Source organism: Sprattus sprattus (assembly GCF_963457725.1).
Source record: "Sprattus sprattus genome assembly, chromosome: 16".
Classification (NCBI taxonomy): domain Eukaryota; kingdom Metazoa; phylum Chordata; class Actinopteri; order Clupeiformes; family Clupeidae; genus Sprattus; species Sprattus sprattus.
In genome coordinates this window covers 13,350,572-13,368,671 of record NC_137914.1, presented here as the reverse complement: position 1 = coordinate 13,368,671, position 18,100 = coordinate 13,350,572, and the positions used below count along the sequence as shown (strand labels likewise).

The following is an 18,100-nucleotide window of genomic DNA, read 5'->3' as shown; positions in this document are numbered from 1 at the left end:
AGTTGATTCACAAACCGATATGAATTAACTAATGTAAAACATTTCTTCTGGCCAGCGTAGGTGTTGGTCCTAAATGGTTGTGTGAATGGTGGTGGTCACTTCATGGCCAGTCACAACACTTGCAGGACTCTTTGTAAACCAGGGTAGGAGAACAACGTTGGAGAAAGGTCCTACCACCAGCGCACTGGAAGAAGGTACCTCTGTCTTCAGGGTTGGCATAAATCCCATCGGCTTTATGGGCGCAGAAGTCCTGAGAAGCTGGGAAAGGGGAAACTGATTTACACTGCTCTATACACAGGTGAATATTTTCTATTGAGTTTGCACTATGCAGTTAATGGTGATTACATGTTTATATTTGTCACTTTGATTTGCCAATGTTGACAGAATGCATAACTGAGCATTATCACAAAGAGAAATTGACTTATTCAGTGGAAGAAATCCAATACAAACCCCATTCTGGTTGATAAGTAATATTCAAACACATTTGAAATACATTCTGGATTAAAGTAACACTATGCAACAATTATACTTCAGGATTAGGGTTAGGATACGCAGTTTTACCTTAAAAAAAACAGCTTGAAAAAAATTGAGGCGCTACAATGACTTTTAATATGGAGAATCGCCTCCGTGCCATTGCCATACCAGGGTCCATAGGCATATAATTTCGTTCTGTAGTTTTGCCTGTGGCAGCCGGACTTGTTTACTGTCTGCCGAACTAATTAGTAGCTTATTTGCCATCTTGCTTTGTCTTGTGTTGCACTTGCTTGATGTTTGACTGTGTAAGGACAGTCGTTGAGTAACTAGTTTGTCATAATGTCAAAGTCAGCACATCACAAGAGATTTCGTTAGTTTTAGCTGCTAGCATACCATTAGCGAATAGCTATTGATCCGTTGTGCTGCTTTAATTTGCAATATTGTTGATGATTGATGACATTGCTTGTTCAAACTGTATTCTTCTGTTGTTCAGTTATGAGAGGTTGAATAATATGCACAAATTACTTTAAAATGTGTATGGACTTACGGGTATTCCTGTCGCAACACTTGCAGGACTCTTTGTAAACCAGGGTAGGAGGACAAGGTTGGAGAAAGGTCCTACCACCAGCGCACTGGAAGAAGGTACCTCTGTCTTCAGGGTTGGCATAAATCCCATCGGCTTTATGGGCGCAGAAGTCCTGGCCCGGCTTCTCATTTATGTCGGGTGTGGTGGGTTTTTTGGTGGTTGGGATGATGGGTTTGGCTGTTGTCGATTTGCCCGGCTTCTCAGTTATTTCGGGTGTGGTGGGTTTTTTGGTGGTTGGGATGATGGGTTTGGCTGTTGTCGATTTGCCCGGCTTCTCAGTTATTTCGGGTGTGGTGGGTTTTTTGGTGGTTGGGATGATGGGTTTGGCTGTTGTCGATTTGCCCGGCTTCTCAGTTATTTCGGGCGTGGTGGGTTTTTTGGTGGTTGGGATGATGGGTTTGGCTGTTGTCGATTTGCCCGGCTTCTCAGTTATTTCGGGCGTGGTGGGTTTTTTGGTGGTTGGGATGATGGGTTTGGCTGTTGTCGATTTGCCCGGCTTCTCAGTTATTTCGGGCGTGGTGGTTTTTTTGGTGGTTGGGATGATGGGTTTGGCTGTTGTCGATTTGCCCGGCTTCTCAGTTATTTCGGGCGTGGTGGTTTTTTTGGTGGTTGGGATGATGGGTTTGGCTGTTGTCGATTTGCCCGGCTTCTCAGTTATTTTGGGCGTGGTGGGTTTTTTGGTGGTTGGGATGATGGGTTTGGCTGTTGTCGATTTCCCCGGCTCAGGAGTGTTTGGCGGGGGAGGAGGCGAGGCTGGGAAAGGGGAAACTGATTTACACGCCTCTATACACAGGTGAATATTTTCTATTGAGTTTGCACTATGCAGTTAATGGTGATTACGTGTTTATATTTGTCACTTTGATATGCCAATGTTGACAGAATGCATAACTGAGGATCATCACGAAGAGAACTTGACTTATTCAGAGGAAGAAATCCAATACAAGCCCCATTTTGGTTAATAAGTAATATTCAAACACATTTGAAATACATTCTGGATTAATTTGCAATATTGTTGATGATTGATTACATCTGTTATGAGAGGTTGAATAATATGCACAAATGACTTTAAAATGTGTGTATGGACTTACGGGTATTCCTGTCGCAACACTTGCAGGACTCTTTGTAAACCAGGGTAGGAGGACAAGGTTGCAGAAAGGTCCTACCACCAGCGCACTGGAAGAAGGTACCTCTGTCTTCAGGGTTGGCAAAAATCCCATCAGCTTCATGGGCGCAGAAGTCCTGGCCAGGCTTCTCATTTATGTCGGGTGTGGTGGGTTTTTTGGTGGTTGCGATGATGGGTTTGGCTGTTGTCGATTTGCCCGGCTTCTCAGTTATTTCGGGTGTGGTGGTTTTTTTGGTGGTTGGGATGATGGGTTTGGCTGTTGTCGATTTGCCCGGCTTCTCAGTTATTTTGGGTGTGGTGGTTTTTTTGGTGGTTGGGATGATTGGTTTGGCTGTTTACGATTTCCCCGGCTCAGGAGTGTTTGACGGGGGAGGAGGCGAAGCTGGGAAAGGGGAAACTGATTTACACGCCTCTATACACAGGTGAATATTTTCTATTGAGTTTGCACTATGCAGTTAATGGTGATTACGTGTTTATATTTGTCACTTTGATATGCCAATGTTGACAGAATGCATAAATGAGGATCATCACGAAGAGAACTTGACTTATTCAGAGGAAGAAATCCAATACAAACCCCATTCTGGTTAATAAGTAATATTCAAACACATTTGAAATACATTCTGGATTAATTTGCAATATTGTTGATGATTGATTACATCCGTTATGAGAGGTTGAATAATATGCACAAATGTCTTTCAAATATGTGTATGGACTTACTGGTATTCAGAAGGTTTTTCAGGTGACGACTCAGGGGGTTGTTTCCCTGTCCACAGAACAGCCCAGAAAAGTCATCTAGGTCCATAGCCCAAATGAGTTGAGTTGAGTAACTAGTTTGTCATAATGTCAGTCAGCACATTTCAAGAGATTTCGTTAGTTTTAGCTGCTAGCATACCGTTAGCGAATCGCTATTGATCCGTTGTGCTGCTTTAATTTGCAATATTGTTGATGATTGATGACATGGCTTGTTCAAATTGTATTCTTCTTTTGTTCGGTTATGAGAGGTTGAATAATATGCACAAATTACTTTAAAATGTGTGTATGGACTTACGGGTATTCCTGTCGCAACACTTGCAGGACTCTTTGTAAACCAGGGTAGGAGGACAAGGTTGGAGAAAGGTCCTACCACCAGCGCACTGGAAGAAGGTACCTCTGTCTTCAGGGTTGGCATAAATCCCATCAGCTTTATGGGCGCAGAAGTCCTGGCCAGGCTTCTCAGTTATGTCGGGTGTGGTGGGTTTTTTGGTGGTTGGGATGATGGGTTTGGCTGTTGTCGATTTGCCCGGCTCAGGAGTGTTTGGCGGGGGAGGAGGCGAGGCTGGGAAAGGGGAAACTGATTTACACGCCGCTATACACAGGTGAATATTTTCTATTGAGTTTGCACTATGCAGTTAATGGTGATTACGTGTTTATATTTGTCACTTTGATATACCAATTTTGACAGAATGCATAACTGAGGATCATCACGAAGAGAAATTGACTTATTCAGAGGAAGAAATCCAATACAAACCCCATTCTGGTTAATAAGTAATATTCAAACACATTTGAAATACATTCTGGATTAATTTGCAATATTGTTGATGATTGATTACATCTGTTATGAGAGGTTGAATAATATGCACAAATGTCTTTTAAATGTGTGTATAGACTTACTGGTATTCAGAAGGTTTTTCAGGTGACGACTCAGGGGGAAGTTTCCCTGTCCACAGAACTGCCCAGAAAAGTCATCCAGGTCCAAAGCCCAAATGAAAGCTCCTCCAAACCCTTTCTCCTTGAGGTACTGGACCTGCACAGAAAGTGAAACTGAGTTAGTTTAACGCTCTTTGCACTGGTGATTCCCACACCATGACGTTCCTTTACTCATCTCGGTAAACCTGGCACCTTTGTCTGAAAGCTCTCCTTGGTGTCAAATCCCACCCACTCGGTCCCTTTAGCAGCATAAGGGACTTTCTGATCCTCAATCCACTGCATGGTGGTTCCTTGGAGGAAAGTGCAAATCTGTAAGAGATTTTGAAATTATTATTAATTGATCACTTACAGTAAATGCAAATGTTTGATTCTTTATCAGATCACTTTCTTTCTTCTTTTCCTCTTTTTTTTATGTTTACATGCACACCTCATAGTAAGACCAGAAACCAGCCTCTCGGGTGTAAGTTCCAGCAGAGGCAGGTCCACTTGCTGGAGCTCCGACCCCTGTGTCTGAGGATGCTAGGCGGAATGAACGGCCATAAGTGGCGAATCCCATCCTCAGCTTTTCCACAGGGGTACCCTGGTCTCTCCAGTACGTCATACTGAAGTTCTAGAGGACAGAGTAGGATTAGGGTGGGGTCAGAGTTCCACTGTTCCATCCATGCTTGTTCAAAAAAAGTGTACTAAATAGTAGACGCTAGGCGTATCCTCATGTTCTGCTCGGCACATATCCTGAATGCATTCACTCTGCTGTGGATATCTTTGGTTTTGGGTTACAATGTCTTTCTTCTTGTCATATAATAGAAATATTTTCTCACCGTATTGAAGTAGATAGAATCACCGGTGTCCTTTGAGCCCCTGAACAATGGACTGTTATGGCCAGTGAAACTTTCCCAGGTTCCATGGAAGTCATAAGTCATCACACTAATGAAGTCCAGGTACCTGTGATGAATACAACTATCAGTAATCTGTATGCCTGCGTGCTGCATTTTAAATAATATACAATGACAATAAATACAACTAATAGATTTGAATTATCCTCATGTACATATTTCTTAAAATAAAACACACACTCATTGCATACTTAGAAATTTCAGCTATCTCGTAGCCTGCATCAATTTTGTCCTTTCCTGCTGCCACTGCTGCTGTGAGCATCAGTCGGGAACGCCCCGTTCCTCTTCCCTCAGCCTCATAGGCCTCTAGGAGTTCCTACGTAAAGAGATACACTCGGAAACATCAAGCCACTGGAACAAGTAGCTTAGAAGTCATTTGACTACTCCCCATTGGTCCTTGAAACTCTTTGGGATGCCTAGCGCTGTTGTAAGTCACACATGAAATCTCCCTACTTTACACAGCAGAGTGAATCTTTGCTTGTCCTCGGGCGGGCTTCCCCGGGATCCAGGGTACTCCCAGTCCAGATCCAGTCCATCAAAGCCATGCTTCCTTAGGAAGCTGATGGATGACTGGATGAATTTCTGTCTGTTGGCTGGTGTGGAGACCATAGTGGAGAACCTGGGGAGAGACATGCAGATTTCAGAGACTGCAGCTGTCCGCATTTTTGTGCTTTGCACACTCTGGTTTTTAGCACTCAGTACCATGATTTGTTTTTGTACTATCTCTTATTTTAAAAATAACATTATTGGGAGGTAGCTGTTTGCTAACATTTAATTTGTGTGTCCTATAAAAATAACATATGTGCCTAAGAGAGACAAAGGCTCACTTTGCTGTGCCAAAGTTCCATCCACCAACGGCTAGAAGTGTTTTCAAATTGGGATTTCTGTTGACAAAAAAAATGACCATTGTGATTTCATAGAATTTATCTCCTCATTAAATATTATTCTTTTCTTTCCTTTCCTTTTCATTTTACTGTTTGGTAGAATACAGAAATACAAAAACGTACAGCATGGAAAGGATAGACAAAAACATATTATTCCTTTTTGTCTGCAGACAACACACACCTTGTTTTTAGTCCATTGAAAGACTGGTAAAGAGTCTCATCGTTCCACTCGTAGGTCACCAGCTCATTGGCATCATTGATGACGGCAAAGGCATAGATCAAATGTGTGCACAGGTATGGATCTACATTTCCTGGGAGGTACTTTCCTGCTCCTGGTCTGTACTGGGCCCAGTTGGTGAAATAACACACCAGCTCAGACGTACATCCTAATGAATAACAATTTCAACATAAGTCATACCAATGTCAAAAATGTTGCTGTTTGCATTAATGCAATGTTTTTATTGGAATGATTACAGAAAAAGAAAAACTGACCTAAATGACACAGCAGGAGGCACAGCCCTAAAAATAACAAACATAATTGATTTAGCCAACAGTGGAGAGATACACAGGCCAAACGGAGTTCGGAAAAAAGTCTGTAAAGCAGATCTGATTGAAAGTTATTTACCTGTCAAGGCAGTGAGCCTTTCCATTGTGCCGTCACTTCTTCAGCAGGTTGGATTCAGTTCCTCAGAGGCCTGTTTGTTCTCAGTATGGCAAGAAGAGTGTGTTCTAGCCTGTTACAGAGCAGGTTTTATATTACTAACCACAGGTTTTATATGACTAACCACACCCCCACAGGCAATGTGACTGGATACCCAAATAGAAAAAAATACTATCTTTCATTATTTCTGAGCTTCTGTTTTTTGTGTTGTAGGATGTGTTGTAATATGTATGAGTGCCATGCCGACAGGGATCGGAGAATAGAGTTATGGTACTCAGAAGGCCGCCTGTTGTGATTGGATGTGTGTTAGCTTGATGGTGGTATGTGTTTAGGATGGGTGTGCATCAGTGGCGGCTGGTGGTTTTTAAAGTGAGGGAGGAAGGACTGCGCGCTTGGTTGCCATTGGCCTGCCTATTCTGTTGGTGGCATAAGTATGTGAGATACAAGTTGTTTCAGGGTGTTTTTGTGAACTACAGTACAACATAGCTGGCAGGGATAAAATTGATACAAAGCCACCAGTGTGGCACCATTGTACTTTGAAAGCTGGTGGGCAGCGTGTCTTGTCACTAGACAAGGCCAGAAGGAATGGATGCAAAGCCAATAAGTCAAATCAGGCCTACTCTTGATTTGATAAACTAAATTCAAAATTCTGGGCCTATTTCCCCCCTCAATTAGTGAAGCTATTGGTTATTATTTGACAGATTTTATTTTCAGCTGCAATTGTTTTAAGAAAAATTAAGACACAATACCAAAAGTGATGCCATTTAAAATGCATTATGCTCTGAATCATTCACTAACATCCTTTCCACAATAATAAACAACAAGTAACAAAGGCAAGTAAAAGAACATTATTTCGCAACTATTAACATGGGCTGTAAGACCAACATTGTTAGGGGCAAATGCATTGATCACTTAGGGGTGGACTGACTTTGACTAAGTTTAATACTAAACAGAAATATATTTGTATGTTTAGCCTATGTGTCTGTCTTAGCAGATGTTTTAAGCCTATATAAAACAAATAGGCCAATGGAAAAAGTAAATACCTGAGTAAATTACCTTTGTTCTCTAAAATTGCAAAAACGTCCTACAATTGCTGCTCAGATTATGCCAGATTATTACATCTATCACTCAAAGTAGCCTTATATGAGGCCAATGCCCAAGTGACAACGTAGGATAATTAGAAAACACATCGCGTTCTGAAACATTCATTAACAATTTACATTCAGAATGTCAGCTGAACAAGAACAGTCAGACTTACAATATGATATACCTATAAACGATTTAAATAAAACAGTATAGCCGATTGTTTGTAATGGTAACAGTGACCCATGAGTATTTTGCATACCAGTTAGCATTAACAGCAGCGGTTTTACCATTGGGTTTAGCGACTTGGATTTTTGGAAGTTGTCTCCCTGTTGTTCTGATACTAACTGAGCTGCCAACTCTCTCGTTTTTCCCGGGTTTCTCCCGTTTTCTGATCCATCTCCCGCCGCCCTTAAAATCTCTGTGAGTTTTTGTCCTACAAACATGAAACTAACACCTACAGCAACCTTAAACCCTTTTCTTTTAAAATATTTACAGTTTGAAACTAAAATATAAATAATCACTTTGTAAGGAGAATATAACTAGAGAATATAACTAATCCTTTGCACATTTCAGTCTGTTTGTGAGGTTTAAGACATTCAAGGGCCATTACGTGCTGGCCATTGTCTTTGACCAAGGTGGCCCAGAATGTTCACACCTCTCTCATCAATATGCATTTTGGTCTAAGTGAAGAAAAGTGTCACTTTCTGTATTACTTATAATTAGTATAGAAACCACACACACTTTTTGAATGCTAAACTCACCTTTTTGGAGCAAACACCTTTATTTACAAGGTTCAGAGTAAAAAAGAAAACTTCCAAAATATTTACAATGTGTTTTTGTACAAAGTCTGAGCACCTCTAAAACTAGATTTCATTTTAGTGTCTTTATATTTCATTTTAATAGAAAACTTTGTTTAACTACATTCCTTTTACTCTCATTGTATTATTGCTGAGTTGTTCTAGAATATAATCATAAATGCCACTTTTGCCTCATGGTTTTTAGTTAGATGAAATATACAAAAATATCAGGCATGGCAAACTACCTAACAGAGTCAAAAAAAAGCCCTTGGGGTTGGAAGTGTTAAGAGATTGACTGATGGAACGAAATGGACCACAAATGATGAAGACAATAAAGAAAACAACCCAATGAACAACAAAAGATCTTGACACTTTTCAGAGCTTCATCTGCTGAAAGGTGAAAGGCAGAAAGACAGACTCAATAGAGTGCATGGACAAGAAAGACAAAGAGAGAATCAGGGAGCGTCTTCTCTGAATTGCTCTACTGGCCATTGTTTTAAATTAGAATGCATATCCTGAGACCTGTGCAAGGCTTCAATACTTTGCATTCCACATGGCAATGCCTCGAGGAGTTTCACTAAGGTTAAAGTACAGCCCATCTAAGAAAACACGTGGGCAGCCATGTCAGCCACACACATATACAATACTACAAAACAGTAGTTACCTTTTAACTGCTATTCTGTATAGATCCATATAGGACTTCTCATAGTTTCTCCTCAATTCTGTATCACAGAATAGCGAGTTGTTAAAATAAATAAGTGATTGGGAATACATTCATTGTGAATAAATACATAATAATCATAAATATATTAGATGTTGTTGATAAATACAGTTGTGTATTTATTTATATACTGAAGACAGGTATGGGCTGGGATGCACCTCCTTTCTCTGCCAAAGAGATTGATGGCTTCATCTATGGCAGAGGGACCATTGATAATAAGCATTCGGTTATGGTGAGGGAGCAAAAGCTATTTTTCAGCTTTCTTGACAGTCCGCACTAGCCGTTCTCCTGTCCCAAAGTTCTGACCACCAGATCGTTCTTATTGTAGGGAATTCTAGAGGCACTGGAATTCCTGCTAGCGAGAGGTTACACTCCACAACGAGGCTTCTACGTTGGTCTGGGACATAACGAAGAGGTGAGGTCATCCCAATGTTTGTGATCTGAATTGGTGACTTCTCTCAGTTAAATGATAAGAACATGGAGACATAAGTGTACCGCATACTGTATGTACACACAGGGATAACATCTCGGTTACGGATGTAACCTCGGTTCCCTGAGCAGGGACCAGATGTGAAATTCGGGACATGACACCTTCATGGACCTATCGAAGCACTTTCTATTCACGCCGGAAGGACGAATTGCAACGAATCACCGCACTGAGCCCGCCCCCTCAGGTCCCCATAAATTGGGGGTGATTACGTCACTCACCCTCTGAAGACTCTGAGCAATGAGCCTACCAGAAGAAAAACACATGCACTGTGCACGCAGCCTTTGTCACATCTGGTCCCTGCTCAGGGAACCGAGGTTACCTCCGTAACCGAGATGTTCCCTATCGCAGCTTGACTGCGATGTGACATTCGGGACTGAGTCTAATCGTGTGCAACTCAGTTAGCAGGGTAGTAGCAGCCTAGCTAGCTAATGAGCTAACTTGATAACTCTCACCAGCCATGCTGGAGTCAGGGCACGCCAGTCTTGACGTGTCTGTAACGAGAGAAGGTTAGCACAGACATCGCCGGCCGGGACGTAGCCACTGCCTGGACATCATCTGAAATGAAACACAAATTAGCAAGAGCTATATCAACGTAGTGCGTTGCAGCAGTAGTGAGACGGCAAGTCGAGGACGAGCGTGGTCACCAGCTAGACAGCAGCTTACTTAAGCGCTGAATATCCTTGCAGCACTCAGAGCTAGTAAGGGAATTAATCCGCAACTCACCAACTCTAAAGAGTAAATAGCACACAAGAATAAAGGATACGCAAAGCGTGTAGAAGGGTTTTTCTGATGATCTGTAGCTTCCAGAAGCGAAGAGTCAAAAAGAGGATGAGCGACGTAATCACCCCCAATTTATGGGGACCTGAGGGGGAGGGCTCAGTGCGGTGATTCGTCACAATTCGGCCTTCCGGCGTGAATAGAAAGTGCTTCGATAGGTCCATGAGGGTGTCATGTCCCGAATGTCACATCGCAGTCAAGCTGAGCATTGCCCTGCTGGAAAAAACATTTCTCAGAGTTGGGGAACATTGTCAGAGCTAAAGGAAGCAAGTTTTTCTTCTGGGACAACGTTGTACTTTGCCTGGCTGAGGTTTGTAAAAGACCATAAGGATTGAAAAAAGCGGACTGGAGGGTCTTCTAGTTCGTCTTCTCTGATGAGTCCAATTTTCAGCTTTGCCCAACACATGGTCGTCGTGATGGTTAGACGGAGACCTGGAGAGGCCTACAAGCCAGAGAGTCTTGCACCTACTGTGAAATCGGACTCATCAGAGAAGACGAACTTAGAAGAACCTCCAGTCCGCTTTTTCAATCCTTATGGTCTTTTACAAACCTCAGCCAGGCAAAGTACAACGTTGTCCCGGAAGAAAAACTTGCTTCCTTTTGCTCTGACAATGTTCCCCAACTCTGAGAAGTGTTTTTTCCAGCAGGGCAATGCTCCATGCCACACAGCCAGGCCAGTAAAGGTGTGGATGGAGTACCACCAGATCAGGACCCTGTCATGGCCAGCCCAATTTCGAGACCTGAATCCCATAAAAAACCTCTGAAATGTGATCAAGAGGAAGATGGATGGTCACAAGCCATGAAAAGAAGCCGAGCTGCTTGAATTCTTGCGCCAGGAGTAGCATAAAGTCACCCAACGGCAATGTGAAAGACTGGTGGAGAGCATGCCAAGACACATGAAAGTTGTGATTTTAAATCAAGGTTATTCCACCAAATATTGATTTCTGAACTCTTCCTAAGTGTAAGCATTAGTATTGTGCAGTTTAAAAATGAATATGAGCTTGTTTTCTTTGCATTATTCGAGATCTGAAGACACTGCATCATTTTTGCTATTTTGACCAATTGTCATTTTTCTGCAAATAAATGATCTAAATGACAATATTTTTATTTGAAATTTGGTAGGAATGTTGCCAGTAGGTTATAGAATAAAACTAAAATGTACATTTTACTTTAACACATACCAATAAATAGTAAAACCAGAGAAACTGATAATTTTGAAGTGGTCTCTTAATTTTTTCCGCGGCTGTATGTGTTGCTTAAACTAACTAAATGTATCACCCCTTTTTAATAATTCATAGACACTCAAATGTGTAGGACCAGATGAACTAAGAACAATGCTGGTCTATGTGTCCCTCTTGCAGGCTAGAAGATAACCCAATGCCAAGACTCTTTGGCTTAGGTCCTGAACGGGGAACATTTGAGCATCTGGCTCACAGTGTAAATCTCTTGCTCTAGGGCTTGTTTTACCCAAATTGCTTTATATTTCAATAGCGACTGTTTTATGAGATGAAATAAGAGTTTGCCTGATATCCCTATACACTAACAGTTGCTTTATTTTTCTGCCACTTGGTAGTTTGGCCTTCCCCTCAGATTCATCATGTCCAATCTGTGGCTGTTTACTCCACTCCTGAGCAGGTAGGAACTGTTTGTTTTTGAGTAGACTTGAGGCTCTGTTTGAATTGTGGAGGGTGCAGGTGAAATCACAACAAGGCTATAGTGTTATTGGGCTGGGTCAAATGGGATTCAAATAGCTAGTGTTGTTTTACAGGCCAGTTACTTCTGTCACTTCTGTAAAGAAATAAAAACTAACAGAAATATCAGGACACATTGATGTAACGTGATGTGACTGTGATGTAACAGAAAATGGAGCAAATCAAGGCGGAAACCATTGTTTCTTCTTCTTCTTTTTTTAATGTTTGTTGTGTTTGTACATGGGACAAAAGCTTTGAGAATAGGGCTCATATTGACCCCAAAGTTATAATTTGTGTGAACTAACAGAGTAATGGAAAGAAGACCTGATACAAATGCCTTTGTACGAACAACAACAGCCATTACCATGTTTAATTCAGGCGTGAAGGTAAAGCTCTGCATTGTATTTATGTTTTCTGTTATTCGAGAAGTCTCTTATAGGATCCTTGCCCAGCATGCTGAATTAGTTTGACCTCCTCTGCTCTGCAGGTTAATGATCTCCCTTCTTATGCTGAGGCCATTGTGAACTTCCGCATTCACTCAGCACAAACTTTGAAAGAGGTCAGAGGTCGAGCTTTCAAATGGCTTATCTTTGATTGCACATCGGACTTGTGAAACTAGAGCATATGAAAGTTTATTATTGTTATATTTTATTTTCTTGAATGTATTAAGTTGATTGTCAGGCAGTATTCTAATGTGTTTACAAACCCACATGTTGGCTGTTGATTACCTTTACTTTGGATGCTAAACTGAACCATCATTTAAAATGTTTTCTATGTAATTTACTTATTTAATTGACTTCAGTTTTACCATTTCAAAAATAAATAAACGAAAAAGATTGATTTGTTGTGTTTACATTTTTTTTTTCAAATTTCCTTTTAATGATGAAAGTACCTAACCAAGTATGAACAGCATAGTAAGAGATATGGTTTGTACGTTCCTTTGCACAGATTTGCATTTTTGTTATTTCTTGCCTAGCCAAAATCATGTTAAAATATTATTGCGCTAATGAAAACGTAGATGAAAAATTATAGAAGACATTTCTGGTTAGTTGATTCACAAACCGATATGGGTTAATTAATGTAAAACATTTCTTCTGGCCAGCGTAGGTGTTGGTCCTAAATGGTTGTGTGAATGGTGGTGGTCACTTCATGGCCAGTCACAACACTTGCAGGACTGTTTGTAAACCAGGGTAGGAGGACAAGGTTGGAGAAAGGTCCTACCACCAGCGCACTGGAAGAAGGTACCTCTGTCTTTAGGGTTGACATAAATCCCATCGGCTTTATGGGCGCAGAAGTCCTGCGAAGCTGGGAAAGGAGAAACTGATTTACACGCCTCTATACACAGGTGAATATTTTCTATTGAGTTTGCACTATGCAGTTAATGGTGATTACGTGTTTATATTTGTCACTTTGATTTGCCAATTTTGTCAGAATGCATAACTGAGGATCATCACGAAGAGAAATTGACTTATTCAGTGGAAGAAATCCAATACAAACCCCATTCTGGTTGATAAGTAATATTCAAACACATTTGAAATACATTCTGGATTAAAGTAACACTATGCAACAATTATACTTCAGGATTAGGGTTAGGATACGCAGTTTTACCTTAAAAAAAACAGCTTGAAAAAAATTGGGGCGCTACAATGACTTTTAATATGGAGAATCTCCTCCATGCCATTGCCATACCAGGGTCCATAGGCATATAACTTCGTTCTGTAGTTTTGCCTGTGGCAGCCCGACTTGTTTACTGTCTGCCGAACTAGTTAGTAGCTTATTTTCCGTCTTGCTTTGTCTTGTGTTGCACTTGCTTGATGTTTGACCGTGTAAGGAAAGTCGTTGAGTAACTAGTTTGTCATAATGTCAAAGTCAGCACATTTCAAAAGATTTCGTTAGTTTTAGCTGCTAGCATACCGTTAGTGAATAGCTATTGATCCGTTTAATTTGCAATATTGTTGATGATTGATGACATTGCTTGTTCAAACTGTATTCTTCTCTTGTTCGATTATGAGAGGTTGAATAATATGCACAAATTACTTTAAAATGTGTGTATGGACTTACTGGTATTCCTGTCGCAACACTTGCAGGACTCTTTGTAAACCAGGGTAGGAGGACAAGGTTGGAGAAAGGTCCTACCACCAGCGCACTGGAAGAAGGTACCTCTGTCTTCAGGGTTGGCATAAATCCCATCGGCTTTATGGGCGCAGAAGTCCTGGCCAGGCTTCTCAGTTATGTCGGGCGTGGTGGGTTTTTTGGTGGTTGGGATGATGGGTTTGGCTGTTGTCGATTTCCCCGGCTCAGGAGTGTTTGGCGGGGGAGGAGGCGAGGCTGGGAAAGGGGAAACTGATTTACACGCCTCTATACACAGGTGAATATTTTCTATTGAGTTTGCACTATGCCGTTAATGGTGATTACGTGTTTATATTTGTCACTTTGATATGCCAATGTTGACAGAATGCATAACTGAGGATCATCACGAAGAGAAATTGACTTATTCAGAGGAAGAAATCCAATACAAACCCCATTCTGGTTAATAAGTAATATTCAAACACATTTGAAATACATTCTGGATTAATTTGCAATATTGTTGATGATTGATTACATCTGTTATGAGAGGTTGAATAATATGCACAAATGTCTTTCAAATGTGTGTATGGACTTACTGGTATTCAGAAGGTTTTTCAGGTGAAGACTCAGGGGGTAGTTTCCCTTTCCACAGAACTGCCCAGAAAAGTCATCTAGGTCCAAAGCCCAAATGAAAGCTCCTCCAAACCCTTTCTCCTTGAGGTACTGGACCTGCACAGAAAGTGAAACTGAGTTAGTTTAACGCTCTTTGCACTGGTGATTCCCACACCATGACGTTCCTTGACTCATCTCGGTAAACCTGGCACCTTTGTCTGAAAGCTCTCCTGGGTGTCAAATCCCACCCACTCGGTCCCTTTAGCAGCATAAGGGACTTTCTGATCCTCAATCCACTGCATGGTGGTTCCTTGGAGGAAAGTGCAAATCTGTAAGAGATTTAAAAATTATTATTAATTGATCACTTACAGTAAATGCAAATGTTTGATTCTTTATCAGATCACTTTCTTTCTTCTTTTCCTCTTTTTTTATGTTTACATGCACACCTCATAGTAAGACCAGAAACCAGCCTCTCGGGTGTAAGTTCCAGCAGAGGCAGGTCCACTTGCTGGAGCTCCGACCCCTGTGTCTGAGGATGCTAGGCGGAATGAACGGCCATAAGTGGCGAATCCCATCCTCAGCTTTTCCACAGGGGTACCCTGGTCTCTCCAGTACGTCATACTGAAGTTCTAGAGGACAGAGTAAGGGGGGCAGGGGGGGGGGGGGGGGTCAGAGTTCCACCATGATTGTTTACAATGAGTTTACTAAACAGTAGATGCTAGCAGTATCCTCGTGTTCTGCTGTGGATGTGTTTGGTAAGAAGTTGTCTTTCTTCGTCATATAACCCAAATATTTTCTCACCGTATTGAAGTAGATAAGATCGTGCGTGTCCTTTGAGCCCCTGAACAATGGACTGTTATGGCCAGTGAAACTTTCCCAGGTTCCATGGAAGTCATAAGTCATCACACTAATGAAGTCCAGGTACCTGTGACGCATATACCATCAGTTATCTGTATGCCTGTGTGCTGAATTTTAAATAATGTATAATGACAAAACATACACATACTATATTTTACATATCCTTGTGTACATGTTTCTTTAAAAAAAAAAAAAAAAAACACTCAATGCATACTTAGAAATTTCAGCTATCTCGTAGCCTGCATCAATTTTGTCCTTTCCTGCTGCCACTGCTGCTGTTAGCATCAGTCGGGAACGCCCTGTTCCTCTTCCCTCAGCCTCATAGGCCTCTAGGAGTTCCTACGTAAAGAGATACACTCAGAAACATCAAGCCACTGGAACAAGTAGCTTAGAAGTCATTTGACTACTCCCCATTGGTCCTTGAAACTCTTTGGGATGCCTAGCGCTGTTGTAAGTCACACATGAAATCTCCCTACTTTACACAGCAGAGTGAATCTTTGCTTGTCCTCGGGCGGGCTTCCCCGGGACCCAGGGTACTCCCAGTCCAGATCCAATCCATCAAAGCCATGCTTCCTTAGGAAGCTGATGGATGACTGGATGAATTTCTGTCTGTTGGCTGGTGTGGAGACCATAGTGGGGAACCTGGGGAGAGACATGCAGATTTCAGAGACTGCAGCTGTCTGCATTTTTTGTGCTTTGCATACTCTGGTTTTAAACACTCAGTCCCATGATTTGTTTTTGTACTGTCTCTTATAATTTGTATGTCGTATAAAATTAACATATGTGCCTAAGAGAGTCAAAAGCTCACTTTGCTGTGCCAAAGTTCCATCCACCAACGGCTAGAAGTGTTTTCAAATTGGGATTTCTGTTGACAAAAAAAAATACCATTGTAATTTCATACAATTCTTTTAGAATACAGAAATACTAAAACGTACAGCATGGAAAGGAGAGACAAAAACATGTTATTCCTTTTTCTCTGCAGACAACACACACCTTGTTTTTAGTCCATTGAAAGACTGGTAAAGAGTCTTATCGTTCCACTCATAGGTCACCAGCTCATTGGCATCATTGATGACGGCAAAGGCATAGATCAAATGTGTGCACAGGTATGGATCTACATTCTCTGGGAGGTACTTTCCTCCTCCAGGTCTGTACTGGGCCCAGTTGGTGAAATAACACACCAGCTCAGACGTACATCCTAACGAATAATAATTTCAACATAAGCCATACCCATGTCAAAAATGTTGTGCAACGTTAATGCAACGTTTTTAATAGAATGATTATATAAATAAAAAAACTGACCTAAATGACACAGCAGGAGGCACAGCCCTAAAAATAACAAACATAATTGATTTAGCCAACAGTGGAGAGATACACAGGCCAAAAGGAGTTAAGAAAAAAAGTCTGTAAAGCAGATCTAATTGAAAGTTATTTACCTGTCCAGACAGTGAGCTTGACCATTGTGCTGTCACTTCTTCAACAGGTTGGATTCAGTTCCTCAGAGGCCTGTTTAAAAATGTTCTCTGTATGAGGGGAATGTGTTTTAGCCTATGACAGAGTGGGTTTTGTATCATTTGGATCAATGATTAACCCCCCAACACACACACACACACAGCATCTGACTGCATACCCAAATAGAAAAAAAATCTTTCCTCATTTTTCAACTTCTGTTTTTGTGTTGTAATATGTTCTTTAAAGTGCCGTGCCATTATATGGATCATAGAATAGAGTTTGTATGGTACTCAGAAGGCCGGCCTGTTGTGATTGGATGTGTGTCTCGTGGGATTCACAGCCTTCATATGATCCTGGCTGAAATGAACCTGGGAGAGAGAACTGTTTGAAGGTTGAAGGAAGTAGCCCTCTGTTAGCAGGATGTTTGGGTAAAGCCTGTTAATGCTAGTTGCATGTGGCCCATCAAGGCAACTTTGTTTGTTTGTTGAGAAGTATTTTGTTTGATGTAAGAATAAAAAGGTAAAAGAATATAAATGCAGTGCTGCCGCTGGTACTAAACTAACTCTATTAAACTAACTCTATTAGACTAACTCTGAGGCCTTATGTCCCATGAGGCACGCAGGACACTAGAACTAGAACTAAACTCTCTCTTCTGCACAACCCCCGGTCAACTTGGCCACAGGTATAGAAATTGATTCTTCAAAAAGAAAGGGATATCTGATTTCCAAAACCAAATGTTTACCATAACAGATCACCGATGAGGCACTTCATAACTAGGACTAGGTTTGACTTGATAAACTTGAACATAAGAACTTCACTGTGTACTGAGCAGAGTAATCTTCATTCACCGTGCTGCTAAACTGCACTAAAGCTGAACAGTATGTAATCAATTATGACAGGCGCACATCAGGTTACATAACACTTGGGCCTGTTGATGTTCAACTGCTAGTTAAACAGTTTATCCTAATTTCCATGCTCAGATAAACTCACCACTGAACGCTGACCCCTTCCTATTTATGTATTTTGTGATCTGGATGGGTGGCTCCACTTTACACGCTCATCACTTCCAGGTTATTTTTTTCCCCAAATAGGAACACTACAGAACCAACATGTGTTTGCCGTCAACAGCTCAGCTGTAATATTCAGCTGACTATTGTGTAGGATCTTTTTTTGGGTCTGCCTTCCATTGAGAACAATTGCATACTTGTGCCATGAGTAAACATTTACCTTAAGAGTTAGTTA

The 18,100-nt window shown here is 41.2% G+C and overlaps 2 protein-coding genes across 2 annotated transcripts; both read right to left on the bottom strand.

The window, feature by feature from the left end:
* Positions 1-100: 100 nt before the first annotated feature.
* On the bottom strand, positions 101-6,296 carry LOC308377212 (chitotriosidase-1-like; the record flags this gene model as incomplete). Its single annotated transcript, XM_080853796.1, has 14 exons — positions 101-258; positions 1,022-1,813; positions 2,149-2,514; positions 3,232-3,498; positions 3,834-3,966; positions 4,062-4,178; positions 4,297-4,479; positions 4,688-4,811; positions 4,954-5,078; positions 5,216-5,381; positions 5,590-5,646; positions 5,828-6,032; positions 6,139-6,165; positions 6,272-6,296. 14 exons carry the CDS (start codon positions 6,294-6,296, stop codon positions 101-103), a joined length of 2,745 nt encoding a protein of 914 aa, XP_080709922.1.
* Positions 6,297-9,867: 3,571 nt separating this feature from the next.
* Positions 9,868-16,867, bottom strand: LOC308377211 (chitotriosidase-1-like; the record flags this gene model as incomplete). Its single annotated transcript, XM_080853795.1, has 13 exons — positions 9,868-9,956; positions 13,115-13,174; positions 13,931-14,197; positions 14,533-14,665; positions 14,761-14,877; positions 14,995-15,177; positions 15,350-15,473; positions 15,621-15,745; positions 15,883-16,048; positions 16,215-16,271; positions 16,400-16,604; positions 16,709-16,735; positions 16,843-16,867. The coding sequence occupies 13 exons, from the start codon at positions 16,865-16,867 to the stop codon at positions 9,868-9,870; spliced, it is 1,578 nt and encodes a 525-aa protein (XP_080709921.1).
* Positions 16,868-18,100: the final 1,233 nt, after the last annotated feature.